The sequence below is a fragment of the Carassius carassius genome, chromosome 49 (genome assembly GCF_963082965.1).
Source record: "Carassius carassius chromosome 49, fCarCar2.1, whole genome shotgun sequence".
Classification (NCBI taxonomy): Eukaryota; Metazoa; Chordata; class Actinopteri; order Cypriniformes; family Cyprinidae; genus Carassius; species Carassius carassius.
Genome location: NC_081803.1, coordinates 13,502,450 through 13,523,096, shown reverse-complemented (window position 1 = coordinate 13,523,096; position 20,647 = coordinate 13,502,450). Strand labels below are relative to the sequence as shown.

The window sequence follows — 20,647 nt, the reverse complement described above, 5'->3', positions numbered from 1 at the left end:
GCAACGTGCAGGTATGCATCTCAGACGTAAGACAATTTATTAGCCAACTATGTGGGCAAAGATTAGTTTTCTTTCACTTGCTTTTAGAAATAGTTCTTGCAATATTTTTGAAGCTCTTGAAGAAACTTTTATGTTAGGCTATATTTATAATCTCAGGCCTTTTATGGGAATATATTTGTATTTAAAATAAAATAATGCAGCCTGTTTCTATTGTGATAATCAGGTTTTATCACAATAATGTTTTTTTTTTTTTGCTTTATTCACATAACATAAATTGTATTTTAACTTCAATTAATTTCAATTTTTTTTATTATTTCACATTATTCTTGTAACATTACCCTTTTTCTTAAAACACTGACTAAACTTGTAACATTTACATTTTTGTAATGTTATTCAGTTTTTTTTAAATTTAAATTTTAACATTGTGCTAAATCATAGACTTAAGGCCCATTCACACCAAGTATGATAACTATAAAGATAACGATATTAGAGTCCACACCAGCGAACAATATCGTCTAAGCAGACGCGCGTCTGCCGCTTTAAATTCTCGAGCTCGTCACAGCAGGATTGATTCTGATTGGCTGTCAGCTTTTTTTATTGTTCATTAGCTAGAAAAATAAATAGTTCTGTAAGTAATTCCAACATTATCGTTTCTCTGTGCCTTTATCGTTATACTTGTGGTGTGAACTCCGCTATTCTTTAATATTGAGAATGATTTTTAGATCTATATATCTTTATCGTTATCTTTATAGTTATATCATGCTTGGTGTGAACGAGCCTTAATTAAAATATCATCACGATATTAAAAAGATTTGCTTTTATTTTAACATGGAACTAAAACACTGTTGTATCATTCAAACATCTATCATGTCAAACAAAATTATTAATGGAGGGGTTAACAAATATAATTAATTAATCTACCCGTTTTGGAAAATTTTTATTGCGTTGATCTTTTGTAACTTTTGTTGATTATTCCTAAGTATTGTTCTCTTTCAGAGAGATTGCTTTTCTGAGAATAGCCAAGCAGTATAAGCAGAATATAAATGTACTGCAGCTCACATTGCTGCCAATTTGTCAGGTTAATCCTTAGTATTGTAGGCAGTACTCTGATTTATTGTGTGTGATGAACTTTCATGTTTTATTGACGACATCTGTTGTGTTTCGCAGTCCAGGTCTGGTGTTATGAAGTGCTGTTATATAATCAGCTGGTACAAAACTTTATACAGTACCACCCACTATAGTGTGTCTGCTCATACCAATCTCCTCAGGCGTGAGTATGCCACAGTTTGATGTACACGTGCTTGTAGTAGCATGTGTGTTCTGGTCACAGTGTGTGGTGACTGCAGCAGGAGTCATCGAGTGAGGCCTCCTATCAATCATGCTGGGCTGCTGAAAAGGGCTGCTCTGGGCCTGGGCCACCCATCCAGCCGGCCACAGCAGTGGGATCCAATATCCCCCCAGCCCTAATGTACTCCAGATGGCCAGGGCAGAGCACTGGGGCCGGCCAGGGCCTTTCTGTACACCTCCAGAGAGACTGGGAGAGAGCACAGAGCGATCTGTCTGCATAGCTGCGGTGTGTGTACGTTATAGAGGAGACGTCCTGACTGTGGGGTTCCACTAGAGTGTGTTTGCTGAGCCTGCCGAAAATGGGCACCTTCATGAGCCTCATATAGAAGTATGGTAGGGGTTTAAAAAGAGTCAACATTTCCACAGGGGTTGCTCCAGAGGTTCGATTTTCCAGAGGTTGCATTAACTGTTCATTTTAAAATATATAATACAAATTAGGGAGCCAACAATATAAAATTATGGTATATAATATAAATAATATAATATAATATAATATAATATAATATAATATAATATAATATAATATAATAGTGCTGAGTCTGACAGTCGATTAAAATTACTAAATCAAATTTTTGGGGAATTAATCGCACCTAAAATTAAAGTTTTTAAATATACTTTTATATTGCAATAATTTCGAATTCAATTTCGAGTGTAGAGAAAACATAAAGGCTGTATGTATATATATATATATATTTGTTTAATGGCATTTTTTATGACTGAAGGTGAGGATCACTGATATCAATACTACTGATGTCTCTATGAAATAGTTTTTCCCTCTAATATTTAACCATTGACTATAGCCATTCAACATTACAATGTTATAGTTATAATAACATTTTAATGTTAGAACTATCAAGTAGACCCATTATAATAAACGCCTTGCAAGAAGCAAGAAGGAAATATACAGAAATGGAATAAATCTAGATAAGTCCTTAAAGCTACAAAAGTTATTGACTCTTTACCTTTTTTTTGTCTCTCTTCAGGTCTTAAAGTCTCTACTAACGAGTTTAATCGGGTGTGCTAGATGAGGGAGACAGTGCTGGGCTGCTCCAACAAATTCTTACATGCATGCACAGATTTAAGGCAAATTGAATTGCCTTTTTGGTAACTTTGTGACTTAACAGACAACATAACCATGACATTTGCACTTTAATATGAAATTATATATAGCACGCGCAGAAGCAGAAGTTGTGCTGTAAGACGGGTCGCCTACACTAGCTCCGCCCCTGTATTAATTGTGTCAAACATTTTCAACGCATTACAATGAAAACAATTAATCGCATACTTTAATGCTAATTTTGACTGCACTAATAACATAATATTCCATAATATAATATAATTATGTAAAATATATTTCTAATAAATCATTTTTGTTCATTCTAAATCAATTTTTTATATTTTTTAAATCTTTGAGATTTGCTAAACTAAATATTATTTTATTAGAGTTTTCAAAGGTTGACTTTAGTTGAGCATTAAATGATTGCAAAGGCAATATTTTATGGAAGCACATGGGTAGCGATATTCAATTTGCAATGTAATATGCAAAATGACAATGCAATATGTAAAATGGCAATGCATTTCTGTATTTACATTTACATTTTCCAATACATTTGTGCAACGTTTGGTGCAAAATGAAAATGAAAATTAAATTATGTGCCCAGCTACATCTGATTCAAATATTATGCTAATTAACAGTGAGTGTAGTTTCAGACATTAGTGCTTCACTCGCACTGACTCTTATTCTGCCTGAAAGAATGAAAAGACCGAGTTGAATGTGGAGCGATTCGACCAATCAGATGAAAGCAGCGTTTCAGCTCCGCCCACAAGTGCGAATGAAATATTAAAGCCATAAACTGAAATGATCAAAACGTACACGGACCAACGGTCTTGTCCATGTTCTCTCACTTGAATCCTCTTCTTGAGATTTGAGTCTGTGACCTTCTGCAAGCCCCGCCTTGTTCACGCAGTGATTGACATGGCGCAAGGGGACTTAAACTTATTGCCACTTATAAAGCGTTAAAATTAGTTTTTATTTTACATATTAAAACTGGTGTATGAAATGGCAAATGAAAATTATGTAATTTAATTTTCATTTTCATTTTGCACCAAACGTTGCACAACTGTATTGGAAAATGAAAATGTAAACACAGAAATGCATTGTCATTTTGCATATTACATTGCAAATTGAATATCGCTACCCATATGCTTCCATAATATTTATCTAAGAATAGAGGAATGTGCAATCAAATATCCAGTATTAGCTGATTACCAATATGATACCGATATACAGTCTCATGAATTCCTAACAAAAATGTTTTTTTGACAGAGAAAACTTAGTGTGCAGTCACATTTCAGCACAATTTCGAGGGCAATAAAGGTATTGTAAATACCATGATGTATGAAACACTGTTCACACAGAAATCACTTTCAAACTAAACAGTTTTCTTACCAACGTCTGCATGTGAAATCCTCATGGGAAACGTTTAAGCTTTGCATGCAAAACTTCTAATCACATGGATTCCTATTGAAATGACTGGATTTTAGTGTGCGCAGGTAAATGTGACCACACCTGTTCTGCTTTAGGAAAAGTCCCACATTAGAGAATGCTGTAAATGGGAGAAAATATTTAAATATGGTCAAATTTGGCTAAATTGAAATAATGTACTCTTATGAACTTAAACCATAGTCAAATTCTTCGTGAGGGATTAGACAAACTTGATGAATTGTTTTAGTTTAGTTTCTTTCAGAGATTCCATGTGGTTCTAGTCATGGCATACCAGCACAGTTGATTTAGATAATAGCCCCTTTAGGTGGAGGAACGCTACCATTTTAGTAAAATAAACAGTCCGAAATTGGACTGAGGGTTATTTGAAATGTTATAGATACACCAAGGAATGTGTCTGTCTCCCTGAGGCGCACATGGAAGCTTTCATGGTAACACTATATCTGATGGAAGCCACAGTTGTTGATGCACCTGCGGGTTCGAAACTTGGCTCAGACCTGAGGATGGCCAGAGAGATACTTTCCGTTCAAAATAGCCTGTCATTTTATCCTTAAATATTCTTGGTCTCTCTGGTTCTTTCTTTCATTTTCTCTGTACCCCCCTGACTACTCATCTTCTCACCCTCTATGAGTGTATTTTGTCTTGCTCGCTCTTTCTCTGTCTCTCTTTCTCTCACTCCTCTCATCTCCCCACTGCCTTCCTTTCCCCCACACATGATTCTCGCTCCCTGTGGCATTGCAGAGGAAATTTAATATTGGATTGTTTGGAGTTTCCAAGGTTTCCATTCGGCGTAGCTCCGGGCACTACGCAAAGACAAACATCAGCTGCTGGGGCCAAGAGCAGCAAACATCGACTCATTATCCCACCATGCTCATTTTTGCTCCACTGGTGTCATCAGAAAGTGATTCTTTCTCTGTTAAACCTGCTATTCAGGAATTCTCTGCTCCTGTCAAAATCAGAAAGTGTAGAACATAAACAATTTAAAGAATCATATTATACATTTAATGGATTTTTTGGATTTATGAACGTTTTTGCATTCTAAATACTCCATGGACGCCTTCCTTTCACTGTGTTCCAGATCCTTTTTTTTTTTGGGAAAAAAATTTAGGGCATGACAGACAGACAGATCCTGCAGAATCTTTAGCTATCATGACTTCCGTTGACCTACTCTCTTCAACCTCCCCTAGCTAAGTAAAACATCTTGTTATTGGGTTAACATTACCTCAGTGGCTTGTCTCTACCTTGCACTTACATGTCTCATATGAATTGCATGCATTCTGCTAACTAACCTCTGCGTACGGTAAGATCCTGTGAAATTTCACCAGAGCGGAGAGATTACGACTCTAACCGTTTAGCTGTATGTCTCATCATCAGTGTCCAGTGTGCACTGTTATTTGACCCTCCCCGCCGGGCTCTGTTGGCTGGTCCAAACGTACGTGCCTGTCGCCAAGTCTCCTTGCAGCGCTCTTCTGAAACTTAAACTCTTCATTAGGAATCTGCTGACAATCAGAGCAGTCGGAGAGTGTGTGTGATAATCCCCCCTCTCGTTAACCCCCCGTGTTTCTCTTTTTGAGCGCACACACCATGCTCCTGAGGTTTTCTCTTTTTTTTTTTTTAGGGAAGGATTGGAAGGGGCTTGACTCCTCTGGATGCTGATCATCCTTGCCCTAATCCTACTGCAACATTCCTGACCAGGCTATCTCATGCTCTGTGTCTCTCCCATAGCATGGCATATGCATTGCACCTTATTTATTATCCTCCGTGCAGGAGCTGTAGCAGACCGGAGCACAATGTACTCTTGTTTTACTTTGTGAAAACTTTTTTAAAAACTATTGTTTATTTATTTATTATTGTTGTTTAGTTTTGTCTTTTAACCATGGATGGCAAATACTTACATTGTAATCATTAGGATTGGGTGTCAAACGCATTTCCCAATTCGATTTGTTTTCAAATTACAAGCTTTCAAATGGATTTTAATATAGTTTAATTTCACTTCAGATTGGTTTGTGGATACGGGATTTCACCTATAATGTTTCACATTTTGCTATCATATTAGCGAAATTCTCATTTGTGACGAGGGTGACGAGTGGGGCGGGGCCGAGGGACGTGGGAACAGAGCGAGGCCGGTGGAGTGATTGGAGATGAGCGACACCTGCGACACTCGCTGGTCTCGAGTCCCACGGAGGAGATGGAAGGATATAAAACCGGAGCGACGACAGTGAAGGACGAGAGAGGACCAGGCCTGGGCTTTATTTTGTGTTTTGATTTTTATTTGTGCACGTCAGTCGTCCGTGAGGGGCTGATGCACTGTTTTGTCTTTATTTAGATTATTAAAGTTTCATTTGCTTTTCCGCCGGTTCCCGCCTCCTTCTTGCCCGAAGATTATGAAGATTTAATTCATTACAGTGGTGCCGAAACCCGGGAGAAGGAGGGACGCGCTGCTGAAGATCCCTCACCGCTGTGGTGAATCAGTGGTGCCATCGAGCAAGCGAGTGTGCCGCCATGGACGCTCGAGGTTGTGGGCTGGAGTGAGTTTCCGGGGACGGGCGAGCTCGCTGCCGGCCTCCCGTGATGTGGAGGGGGGCTGCCGTCTGTGAGGGAGCGGAGGAGTCGGCGCCGTTTGCCAGGGGGCCGGAGCCTGCTGCCTCCGTGAAGGAATCCGGGGGAGCAGGGAACAAGGGACTCCTGCCTTTTTTTCTCCCCTCTCTCGTCTCTGTCGCTCCTCCTTCCATCTCCCTTTCTCTCGCCTCGTCTGTCCTACCCCCAGGTTCCCGCAGGTCACTGTGAGCAGTCTCCCCGGAGGGAGGGAGGGGGGGGGGGAGTAGAGTAGAGCGCAGTCTCGATGGGGGTATATGACGAGTGGGGCGGGGCCGAGGGACGTGGGAACAGAGCGAGGCCGGTGGAGTGATTGGAGATGAGTGACACCTGCGACACTCGCCGGTCTCGAGTCCCACGTAGGAGATGGAGGGATATAAAACCGGAGCCAGTGAAGGATGGGAGAGGACCAGGCCTGGGCTTTATTTTGTGTTTTGATTTTTATTTGTGCGTGTCAGTCGTCCGTGAGGGGATGATGTGCTGTCTTGTCTTTATTTTAATTATTAAAGTTTCATTTGCTTGTCCGCCGGTTCCCGCCTCCTCCTTGCCGAAGATTATGAAGATTTAATTAGTTACAGGCAGCATCTCTCTAGTATTTCTGACGCTGTGGGATTTAGTTATCAACAAATATATGCTTGAACTTTTCAGTTTCTAAGCTATTTTATGTAGAAATCACAGAAGAGCGTTGACAGTACATTTCTGCGCTGAATGATTCTGTGAGCGAGCGATCTGCACATGATGTACGAGCTACTGTCTGTATTCTCTTGTATTCTCCGGAAGGCATATGCATATGCATTTGAAGGCTGTATACATAATAGAGGATGTCTTATTTAAGAAAAGTAACCATAATAAAATTGACTATTATTCCTTGTGAGGTTTAAAATACTATAATTTATTTTTTTATTTGCAATTTAACGGTTACTTTCTTAAATTAGACTTCAACTATGATGTATGCAGCCTTCAAATGCGGGGTTCCGAAAGGACGTAGCCTTCTAAATGAGACAAAGCTTATGTGTGTGTGTTACAGTGCAGCAGAGCATTAGATTAGGACAGCAATTAACTTACCTGTACAATAAGCTGTTTAGAATGTGTGTTCGCCTGTTCAATTTCGAGCATCCAGTAATATGATCACACATGTCTTGTGGACCTTTCGGGGTATACATTTATTTGTCATTTTAACTGTTCGGAAACGGTGTGTAAATGTGGAAGTCCTTCAAAGATTTATTATCCTGTTGCGCCCTCTATAGGACTGGCGAGTAGTCGAAGTCAAGCTTAAAGCATCATGGCAGAGCATTGAAGTCGACTAGTCGATTAGTCTGTGCAACCCCTATTATATACTTCAAATATATATATATATATATATATATATATTTAGTTAGTTCAGAGCTTGTGAGTAAAAATTGCAATTGCCCAGCAGATTTCAAAGTTTCCTCTTATGCTTGATGGCTTCCTTTAAAACAGGCGTGTTTCTAAGTCCTGTCGCTCTATTCCATTAACAGCAGCTGAATTGGAAATTGATGGATGCTGTGCTAAGTGGGTTAAAACCAGTGTAAGTGGCCACAGTTTCCATCGGTCAAAGAATCACTCAACAAGCGTCTGCTGAAAAGACTGATGTATTAGCACAAACTGCTTTCTGATCCGACGACACATTTATCACAGACGGGTTCTCTGGTTTTTTGCTGCATTTACCCAAAGTCTCACCAAGCAACCTCGTGCTAAGATTAGAAGTTATCCATTTGAACAGCCGTGCAGATTGGGAAAACAAGATATCACACACTGTCCCCTTACCCGTATCTCTGCTCAACATGAGAGCGACCAAACTGATTTGACAGCAAGCTCTTGAAGATTACCTTCCTTTTCTATGAGCCCAGGAGTTCCAATTTCGGAGGAAATCCAGCTTTCGATATTTTCCGATTTTTATCACTGCAGTGAGAAAATGCAACCATGGCATGTCATTAGCAGGAAGGGCTGCTCGCTCTTGTGTGCACTAATGACATCAAGATGCGATTGCACTTGACAGAAGGATACACACCGTTCACACACTAACACAAGTGCATAAAAGTTAGAATACTATAAGGGCACTTTAAATGAAGCATTTGGTACATTTTCTAAAGATTACCAATATATTTCATTTAATGGATGGGGCAGAGCAGCACTGAATTCTGTTCAAAAGAGAGCTATTAGCTTTTTGCCCTCTTAGCTTGTCATACAGTCGAACAAGTCTACGTGTTGTACGTGCACACCTTTCCTTTATCTCAGCCGCTTACCAGGAAGTTTATTGAAAATAAGCCAAAGGATATCCTTTGCATTTCCATACAGTATGACCAGTTTTAGACTGATTTTAGGTTAATGCAGGTTTCCATCATATTGTTTTTCTGAAGTCTCAAAATTATACAAAAGTCATATCTGTGTTTTCAGAAATCGTGCAATTGTGAACATGCAAATCTTTTAGGATCCATGCTTTCCATACTTGCGGAGTCTATTGAGAAAATGCTAATTATAATAAAAGCTTTTAGCTATGCTAATGAGGTCATTTGCATGCGAACCATCAGGCCTCTGGGAATAACAGAATTTCACCACACAGTAAGTTTCTGCAACACCCATTTCAGCGAAGACTTTAATCTAATTTTAAAAAGCAGGACACTTTGGAATTATTTCTAGATCTACCATATCCAAACAATCATTAGCATAAATACAAAGGCAAGAGAAATTGCAGATAGATTGAATGAATGGTGCATACTGTGTGGAATACTGTATCCCATAAGACAATGTGCTCAATTTGACCTTCCATTTCATTAAAGACAGCAGAGAGGGAAAACTGAAGAGACTTACTTTTTCTGTATTTTTTCTGTACATTTTTTCCCCCACAATGAAAATCAGTGGGGTCCAAACGAGCATTGTATGGAAACAAAAAACATTTTTTCAGAATATCTTCTTTTGTGTTTTTCAGTCAAGGTTTGTAAATAATGACACGATTTAAATTTTTTGTGTGAACTCTTTAAACCAAATGGAAAGCTGTAATTTGAACGTAGTTGAGAGACACACAGCTGAGACGTCTAAATGTTTAGACATACTGCCCTTTTCCATTCTTCATTAATCAAACCCCACAACTCCATCCTTTTCCTCTCCCAGCTCACATCGGGACACGTTCGTAACGCATTGCAAATCTGCCCACGGAAGGACCTCTAATGTAGCAAATGTATTCAGGGCGGTCGGTTTTATGTATTTACTTAGGAGAAGCCCTGACTCAGGACATTAAGATTCATGATATTTGGGCATTTGTGACGCATACACAGTGTTTAAAATTATTTATTGCATTCCCTGCACCATCTGTGGCTGACAAACTTCCGCATAGAATACATAGAAATGGAGCCAGGACAATCACAATCAGATGCAGCGGTACAAGCTCAGGTTTAGGCACAGAGGATAGTGCTGGAGTTTGCCATGAAGTCTTTCATTGTTGATTCATATTAATCATTCATTTTGCAGTTGCCAAGTGTGTCTTTTTTTTTTTTTGATGGTTAAATGCTTTTTCTCCCAGCCTAATATACAGAGACAACTTGTAAGGGTTGATTCCCGTGAGGAGTATAATCACTAGTATTTTCAAAGCATTGTTTGTTTAAGCCTGTCCTGCCCAGCAACAGCAACATTAACTCAGGCAATGATGTGAGTTTGGGGCGGGGCTCTCTCTTTGATCATCAAAATTACTGACAAAAATGTTCTGAACAATGTGCATCATGGCAGTAAACAAGTGATTTTAATTCAAATATACTGTTATTGAAAATATGATAGGAAAAGAAATGAATGAAATCAAGAAAAATTATTATTGTTGTTTCACATGGTTTCACATAGTCATAGTAACTAAGTTACATTACCGGTTAAGTTTGGGCTCGGCAAGATACAAAAAAAAAAAAAAAAATTGTATATAAATAAATAACACTTTTATTCAGCAAGAATAAATTAAGTTCGTTTGAACTTTCTATTCATCAGATATTCATCAAAAAATCTTGAAAAATGTAAAAAATAATAAGCAGCACAACTGTTCTCAACATTGATAATAACTAATATTTATTGAGCACCAATTCAGAATATTAGAAGGATCACGTGACACTGAAAACTGGAGTAATGGCTGCTGAAAATTTTCATAAATTGCAATTCAAAATATAATATAGAAAAAAAAAATGAATTTGAATATGAACTGATGAAATATAGATTTTGTTTCATCACAAGACAAAAAACTTGCAGAAGTATACTTCGGCCCTATATATGTATATATATATATATATATATATATATATATATATATATATATATATATTTAGTGACATTTGTGACACAGAAACACACTTCACCTATAAATAAAACGAATTATGTAGTTGTTTTCAGTTTTCGAAACAATGTCCAGCCGTGTGCCACGTTGGAAGTGTCTCAAAAGAAAGTGAAGGTCTGTTGTTTCTTCAAACTGCCAGCTTGCCTGGTAAACAGATATATAAAACACCCTCTTCCCAGATGTGAGGGCTAGCTGTGAGACGCAGAGGGAGACTATGTGGATGATAATGAATGGGGTCTATAAACCACAAACCACTTCCTCCTGTACTTCGTAGCTCACCTGTTTCTGCTTAACGGGGAATAAACCTGCTGTTCTTTTTCAGCACCGGCTCGCACGCGGAGCCCTCCACAGTCTGTCCACAAAGGATGTTTCTAACTAACAGGAAGTCATAGTCCGCACACACATCTTTGATCCTGCACCATTGTGCACAAGGATGCGTGTCTTGGACTGAGAGATTCAATACATGGCCATTCTCTATATTGTTTATGGCTGATAGCAAGAGTGGTGCAGATGTTTGGTAAATGCCATGTCAAAATTGTGAATGCACAGATAAAGCTGCAGTTCTAAAATTATAAACTTAAACCGTGAAGTTTAGTAATAATTATTTATTAATCTTAACATTGTTATTTTATACATACTATAACGTTTAAGTCTTAACTAAATCCTAACACTTACATGATAAGACAAAGAGTTTATAACAAAATGATTTTATTGTGTCTCAATACTGCTGTAATGTCTTCATCATCATCACTATATACTGTCAGTTTCCAAATTAGCATGCAGGCTTTGTCATTACTAAACAACGTTTCTGACAATGTTCTATGAGCCTCATCAGTAGCAGCTTTCCGTCAGGTGTTAATAACCGATTGTGGTCAAGCAGTCAAACTATTGTGGGTGAGGGTCTGGCGGAGCAGTATTGATGGGAAGAGGGCTAACATTCGAACTCTTCCTTTTTCCCAGACACACACTAGACATGTTCAATATATCCCACTTTACTCTCCATTTCCCCAACCTTTAAAATGCTTTCCCTGCCAACTGTAATTATGAGCTCAAGCCATGAGGTTATGTCTCACTTACAATTCCATCAATTACAGTTTCTCATAAAACACTGTAATAACTTCATACTATTTACTCTTTGGTTTTGTTCTATTACTGATATGTTATATTGCTGATTTAAGTTTGTTCTATTTAATTTCTGCTTTATGAAGAATGTTGTACTTTTAAAAGAAAATTGTAAAAATCTTTTTATTGATGCATTTGAAAATTTTAAATAGATTTTAGTTTGGAATACCAATGAATTCTGTGATTTAAATCTATACATTTAAAGTGATTCATACTATGTTCTCTTCATATTTGGTACCACTGCGATACTGTCTAAGCTGTAATAAACTTTAATGTATTATTTAATGGGAATTTTTTTTTTTTATGATATGTGCTTATACCCAAAGGAATTATAATGTAGATTTAGGTTATTCAGCTTTTAATGCAACTACATGCAAAAATATACAGCATAAACATATGTGTTCAAATGTGTGTGGTCAGTACATTAAAAAAAATAAAATTAAAATTAAAATGACTTGTGCATTAAATTGATCAAAATAAAATTAAAGACATTTCTATTGTTACAAAACATTCTATTTCAGACAAATGCTGTTCCTTTGAACATTCTATTAATCAAAGAATGCTGAAAAATCCACTAAAATGTTCCTTGAGCACTTGAGTACTAGAATGATTCTTGAAGGATCATGTGCCAATGAAGACTGAAGTTACACATTTTAAAATACATTTACATTTAAAATACATTTTTTATACTTTAAATGAGAAAACGTCCATTTTAAATGGTTTAATTTTTCACAATTTAACTGTATTGTTTTTTATTTTTTTATTTGTATTTTTTATTTTTGATCAAATAAATGCAGCCTGAGTGAGCATACGAGACTAATTTCAAAAACATTAAAAAACATTTTTTTTCCTTTCTTATTGCTTTAATATACTCTATACAAGGCTTAAAATGCATGTTGCGATGTATATACAGCTGTTTAGGCCATCGACTGCATGACAGAGGAAGAATTTCAGACATTATATCAATGAACAGATTGATGTGTTTGCATCGACCAATGCTTTGAAATCAATACTTGGTATGGTAAGTCAGAAGATGTGATGATGTGTTTTAAAAGAGCAAGCCGGAAGGCTTAATCAGTGCACTCCTTTCACCGCCGAGACTTCGGAGGCTTTGCTCATTATAAAGTATGTGTGTGTGTGTGTGTGTGTCCATGTCTGTAAACACCAGTTTGTGGATAGAGCTGTTACCCAGTGTACACGGTGTGTATGCATTATTATTATGATGCTGTTGTGGGTACCACGCCACTCCAGAGACCGAGACTTGAGAGGCCCCCTTAAAATACCATGCAATAATTGGAATTGCTTTATCTTTAGTCTCATCAATTAATGTGCAATTTTCCATTTAATTACCAACGTGCTCACAAAATTTGCAATTAAAATGAGGCGAGATAACAGCGAAGATGCCTTTCGGCTGATAGCACTTGGAATGAGAACACAGGCGTTGTGTGTAATCAGTATACAAATCACACACACAACATTCTCAATTTGTATGATTTGGACAAGCTTCATAAAATATGCAACACCAAGCCAGAATCTAATTTGTGCTTGGAAAATTCCTCACGTTTCCACGAAGTCCAACATGAAATGGTCTGAGCGCAGAGGTGCTGATGGTGTTTATGATCATCATGATAACCCAAAACCGTGTGTGTGTGTGTGATCTCCTTAAAATAGCTACTTGGTCTGTCTTGTCCTCTTTGATCATTTTCCACACAGTCCTGCCAACCTTAAGATGAGCGGCAAGGGAAAAAAATTATCTTTCCTGTTTTCCCGTTCAAACTGTTGTCTTGTCTGCTGTCTGAGGAAGGTTACATCCTGTCCATCGTCTAACTTGGCTTCTGTACTGAATTCTGCTCTGTGTCTCCTTGTTTTTCCACAATCCTCTTGTTCTGCAGTCCACAGAATTATTGCAGCAAACTTTGATACAAACAATTGAAAAATATGCATGCACACCTATTTATAAACACAATTCTGTGTTTTTAAGATTTCAAGCTGTTAAGCTATAGACAGAGCTAACAAGCTGTTCTCAAGAGAGAAAATTACTACTACTAAAGCACAGAAAGAACTTTATAGGTCACATTTTAAATGAATGATTTATGTCTTGTGTAATTACCGAATGGAGCAGAGGTCGGCAGATGTAATTGCACTGTTCTTTCAGAGTAATTATATATGATTGCTTATGTATTTTTAGTATTCTTTGTGATTGTTAGCTTCTGCTTCTTGCATCTGTGGGCAGCTACTAAAAGCCTGAAGCTCAATGCTGGACTGATGACCATGTTTTGGGGGGGTCAAACTGTCTGAAATGATTATTTTAATGATTTGGGTGTGATTTCATGAGGTTCTGTAACAAAAATTGAACTAAAGACTGGTTTAACACTGAATATAGTTTAATATGCTTACGGCTATCATCTTCTGTTTGGATGGAACTAAATTTTCATTTTGAATGCATTTAGATGGGAAAATCAATAAGGCACCGAACATTATCCAACATTTAAATATGTTTATGGTAATAGACTTGGTAAGATAATAATAACGTGAAAGGAAATAAGAAAGTTAGTGTTGCATTTATTTAAGCTTTAAACTTTTATTTGAAACAAAAGTGCAACTCAAGTATAAGATTTTATGACATTTCAAAATGTGAGCAACGAGTAGAACATTTGTATTTATAACATAACTTAGAAATGGGGTTCAGGGGTCCATGTGCAGTAACATGGGGCCAATTATCTGTAGTCTGGGTTTCCCACAGTACACCCTCCCTGGAGTCCACCTTTCCCTTGCCCAGTGTCTATTACTCTTCTGACAACAGAGCTAATGAGCCCCTGATTGGCCTGCTGGGGTTGTCATGTTTACCTTAGAAAACACTAACTCATCATGTACCTGCACCTCAAGGTCCTTATTTGGTTTTCTGGACAGATCTACTGCTAACAATTTTTATTGGGTTGACGGCAATGCGTTATATTGTTTTGTTAGAAGTTGTTACTAATGTATTGGATTTAGTGGCATTATTCATATAATATAATATTGTAATACTGTAAATAAAAAATATGTAATGTCTGTACAGAATTGCATTAAATCTGGGTATTTTATATTTTTTAAAAATTACATTAAGATTTGTAGTCTATAGGGCTTCAATTACAAATTTGTATGCAGTCTTTGTATGCAGAAATCCCTGGCCTCAAAATTATTTTATTTTATTTTTAATTTGATTTTACGTATGACCATTGTATGTCATGGAACCGAGGAAAGCTACAATGATATATGAAATATTATGCAATTTGTTATACAAGTTAAAAAGCACAATTATTTTGCCTTCTGGTAAGTATGCCAGTAGATATGAATTTGGACATAAAACAGCACTGTACATAATTTTGTATGCTACTGTTGTGTTTCCTTCAGGATCTCCATGTGAAGCTATCCCATGATGCAACATGTGTCCCCAGCACCAGCATTGACCATGATGGCCACACAGAGTGTCCCTCCACCATCGTACCAGGAGAGCCAACAGGTTTTTTTTCTTTTTTATTGATTATATATATATATTATTGTTGTAATAAAGCTAATAAACTCAGAAGGGTTATTACAGTTAACTGTGGTTTTGTCTCAAATTGTGAAAGTGAGAAAGGCACATATTTAGTTCTGTGCAATATCTTCATTGTGCTTGTCCCGAGTTAATCAGAGGGACACAGAGCAGCTTTTTGTCCCAGAGCCCCCTCTCCCTGTCCGGCTGCTGTATCCCTCCGCCCTGAGGATTAGTGGCTGTGGAGAAGAGAGCAGCGCGCTGGTGGAGACATGCAAATGAGAGCTAGTTAAGTGTGAAGGAGCTCATTTATTTTCTTTTTGAGGCTGGGATTAAGACTTCTAGCTTCCTCCCTTACATAAATCATTTTTTTTTCCTGGGGAGGGAGACAGGAGAAGGCTTGCATTCAAAGCTGCATCACAAGAGAGAAAAACGGTGCAGGAGAGATGGGGAAGAGTAGACAACAAATAAATTGTACTCTCTCTCCCACTAATGCATCCTAAACAGGGTATTTGTTCATCTTGTCAATGTTTCAATTGCTAAAGGGCAAGACCTCTGCCCACTTCGACTGCCGGAGTTTTATTTGATGACTAGGTGGAACATTTTCCTGCAGAAGGTGACCTGCGTAAAGTATTAGGGGTCAAGTGTCTCAATTTAGATTCTGGAGTTTAATGAGACCATATGTTACATTGTCTTGCATTGTCAAGACAAACCGAGAGAATGCAGAGACATTGGAAGTGCCTTCTTGAATATGAATGCTGTGGGGGAAAAAAAACATGTTTCCTTGCTAGCTTTTCCCTCAAGTTTTTCCAGAACTTTATCTGGACGTGTGCTGTTTTCCCTCCTTTGCCGAAAAGATAACTAACCATCAGACTTTTCTGTTCTTTTAGTGAAAAAAGTACTGTAACCCATAAGAAAAACACAAAAGTGAGGCGTTTATAAACTAAATTTGATGAGACAACAGTGGCTGGCTGTGAGCCACCAATAATGCACCTAAGCGAGATGATCTTGAACAGCATCTTTGGCTCACCAGCACAGAGGGATAAAAGCAGAATGGGTTGCACATTCTCCAGACATGCTATTTAGCTTATCTTTTATGGAATTATTTTACATTTAAAGTGCCCCTTTCATACCATTTTTAAGGTTCCTAATATTGTTTTGGGTGTCTCCTACAATAAGTTTACATGCATTTCTCAGTCGTCAGTAAAAGGACAGTAACACACAAAAAGAATGAGGTTGTACTGAATTGAAAATAAAACAAATGTATTTTCAAAGCATAGGACACAGCGTCTTCTCGAACTATCAGCTTTGCAACTTTACATTCCCATACAGCTACATTACGCATTTCATAAAAGGCAATATTCAAAATGACATAATAGGGGCACTTTAAAATATAATTCCATAAATCTCGAGAATGAAACTTAATGAATTAGATTTTTTAAAAAAGATAATCTGCACATCTGCAGTTATTTTGTTTTCTGTATTTCTTCAGATGACAGGCACTACGCAGCAAAACTCAAAGGCCCAGCATGTCCACCTCTCTGCAGCCTCAGCAGCCGGGGCCACACAGGTCAGCGTGACCCTTGACCCCCAAGCCCAGCTGGAGTCAGATAAACGAGCCGTTTACAGGTGAGTATTATGCAGTAATGCAGCCTCTTATTAAGGACATCATTTATAAGTAAATATAGATTTGTATGTTCTCTAAAGAAAATGGGAGCTTCTGTAATGACAAATACAAAACATGATGCAAGGTAGCTGTGTGGTTGCTAAGGTGTTCTGGTTGGTCACTAGGGCAGTGCTAGGTGTTTGCTTACTGAAGAATTATAAACAAACAAGCATTACCATTCAAGTTTAGGATCAGTAAGACTACAAAAATACAGTAAAACAGTATATATATATATATATATATATATATATATATTGTGGCGAGTGGGGTGGGGCCGAGAGCCGTGGGAACGGGGCGAGGCCGGTGGAGTGATTGGAAATGAGCGACAGCTGCTCGACCCACCGGTCTCGAGTCCCACGAAGGAGATGGAAGGAAATAAAACAGGAGCGACAACAGTGATGGACAAAAGAGGACCAGGCCTGGATTTATTTTAATTATTGGATTATGTTTGTGCGTGGCAGTCGTCCACAAGGGGTTGCCGCACTGTTTTGTGTTTATTTTGATTAAAGTCATTTTGATTGTCTGCCAGTTCCCGCCTCCTCCTTCCCGATGATTATGAAGTTTTAATGCGTTACACATATATACATACACACAGACACACACACATAAATTGTAATAGTTGTAATAATTGTGATTACAATTTATAATAGCTGTTTTCTGTGTTTTCTGTTTGAATATATTTTTAAATATTATTTATTTCTGTCGTTACAACAGTCATCAGTCACATGATCCTCCAGAAATCATTCTAATATGCCGATTTGGTGCTCAAGAAACATTTCTTATTAATAATGTTAAAAAAAATGTTTTGCTGCCTACTATTTTTGTGGAAATCATGATACATTTTTTAAAGGTTCCATTAATGAACGGAAAGTTTAAAAACATCATCTTTCTTTCTTTCTTTCTTTCTTTCAGAAATAAATGGAAAATTGTACTGACTCCAAACTTTTGTAACTGTAGTGTTTATGTATGCCAAAGTATGAAAGTTTTGTGTTCCTTTATTTTAGTTATTTTTTCCCCCCAGTGAATATTATATAGGTACCTGTACACCATTGTTCCATCAGATATAAATAATGCAGTTTCATAGTTATTTGAAACCCTCATAACATATTGATCTAAATACAAGCATACAGACTAGAGGCTTGATTTGGATAGCAACATGCCTGCATAAGTCATATTTTCCTCGTTTATTCATGAAATAAATAAAACATGGCACACTGACACTTTAAATACTTAAAGCCTCATTCCCAAACCTCCCCTCCCCGGTTGATTACAGCGCAGGCTGTTTGCGGGCTGCATGCATATCATAGCATTGGCAGTTCTTGTCTTGCCTTAAGGGCTCGTTCGACCGGCTGCAGCGCTGGCTGTGATTAGCGTTGTCTCGCGGCGGCGTTGCAGAGGCCCGTGGTTTCACGCTAACCCCTGAGGCAGGTCTGTGAAGACCTGGGCAGGCCTCGGGCTCAGTCTCCTAGCTCCTCAGAGAGAGAAGTCTGCCTTTGATGTGAGCAGCCAGCCGGAGGCGGCCTGCGGGCGGTGTGAAAAAAAGCCTAGACTCAGCCTACATTCACACTACGTATACACACACACACACACACACAGTGTTTGCTCCTACTTCCCCATCGTTCCTAGTCACATATACTCAAGCACAGACTCAGCTTCTCACTTATATATCTCACCACCTCTTCTCTCTCTCTCACAGACACACAGCTTTCTGGTTTTATCCTACATGACACATCTTAAGTGCTCTAAATATTCAACTTGTTCTGATTCTCATCCAAACACACACCGGCACAATGAAAGTGCACTGGTGAGGTAGAAACCAAAGAGATTTGTATTAGACCTGACATCTTGTACTGTCAAGTGTCTAATGCAGTTTAAGTTCATATATCCAATAATACAATTTAGTAGACAATTTAAGTATATTGTGTATGAAGAAGAAATGTATTGTTTAGTAAATATAAATTCTGCTACTTTGTATTTATTAAGTTGTTTCATAATATATGCAAATCTAGGCATTATTATTTCTCATAATTGCCAAGTCAATGTTATATTAGCCAAGCATCCATGCATACATGTTAAATCTATTGTGAGAACAAGAAAAAAAACAGTTTATATATTCATTATTTATCTAAATAAATGGAGAGCATGAAGCTGACTTTGATGGCATTTCAGTCTGATAGAGTATGGCGCTTCTACATCAAAGTTATGAGTTTGTTTCCATTCATTGATTCTATTCCTTTCATTCAAAACTTTGGTGTCAGTTTTTTATTTTTTTTAAATAAAATTATTAACTTTTATTAAATTAATTAAATTGATCAGAAAAGACAGTAAAAAAACAAAACAAAACAAAACAGCATTTATTTAAAATAAAAGCAAAGGTTTTTTTTTTACTTTTTTTTTTTTTTTACTTCACAATAGTACTGTTTTCCACTTTATATATATAAATTAAATATATATATATATATATATATATATATATATGTAACTTTGCGGAACATTATAATTTCTTCCCCGTCCGATATTTTTCATAAGAGTGTGTATTTTTTAACAGTATGATTGCTCTGAATTTATGTTGAGAAAAAAGAAACATGATATCTCGCCTCCGAAACTACTGTGGGTATTTACACTGTAAAAAGTAATACCTAGATCTAACTTATAAAAAGTGAGGCACGTGGCTGCATTGGATGTTTTAAGTTGAGTAAACTTGCAGCCTTTTTCAAGTATAATAAACTCTGTAACATTACTTTATTCAAACACAACAAAAACAAGTTGAGTTAACTAATAAGTGCTAGTATTAGTTAGATAAACCTAATTTTCTTGGTACCTGTAACGTATTTGTGTTGCTACAAGTAAACTGTACTCATTTTAATTAGGTTTTATGAACTTTATTTCCATAGTAAATTTAACCTAATCAAATGTGAATAAACATTTTAATTGAATCCTGGCTATAACCTCAGAAAGTAAATCTAAATTTTTATATTCTTAGCAGTACAGTGATTCACTTTAGATAAACAGACTTTGTCAATAACAATTACAAATTCAATTGAAGAAGAAAAAGATGGGAAGACAGATTAAAGACAATAACATTTATTCAATGTCAAAACATACACAATAGGATGCATGGGGTCCAATCCCACAAAGAGCCTCTGATATATCTCAGAAGTATACACCAGTTTTGAGGGATATTTGAGGTCATAGACAAGTCCAAACAGGAGGCAGCATGCTTTCGACAGGTTTGGCAAACCTCTGACCACAGGCTGTCCTTCTACTGTATGATAATCCCAATCGTGTTTGGCTGATGGCACGTGTATATTTTCAGTGGGGAACTGCCAAGCTCAGCATTCACCTCTGTTTCATCATGACTCTATTGGGGAAACAAACAAAATAAAAAATTTAAGAGTTTGGTCAGACAAACAGGTGATGAATATAGCAGACAGGTAGAAGACAGATAACACACAAAGTCCACTTTTGTTGCTTAAGGTGATGGATACTAGACGGATACTTTGACTAGAGCATGTGACCAGAGTGAAGTCTACCATGACAATGCTATCATGATCTACTGTAGCATGAGTG

General features: G+C 37.3%; 1 protein-coding gene across 7 annotated transcripts in view; it reads left to right on the top strand.

Annotated features, from left to right (window-relative positions):
- The window catches only part of pknox2 (pbx/knotted 1 homeobox 2), an 85,322-nt gene that overhangs the window by 47,401 nt on the left and 17,274 nt on the right, over positions 1–20,647 (top strand). For all 7 annotated transcript variants that reach the window (XM_059544852.1, XM_059544855.1, XM_059544857.1 and 4 more), the window contains 2 exons: positions 15,291–15,399; positions 16,904–17,040. In XM_059544852.1, the coding sequence (XP_059400835.1) occupies positions 15,313–15,399; positions 16,904–17,040 (224 nt within the window). In that variant the 5' untranslated portion in view covers positions 15,291–15,312. The remainder of the gene's footprint in view (positions 1–15,290; positions 15,400–16,903; positions 17,041–20,647) is intronic.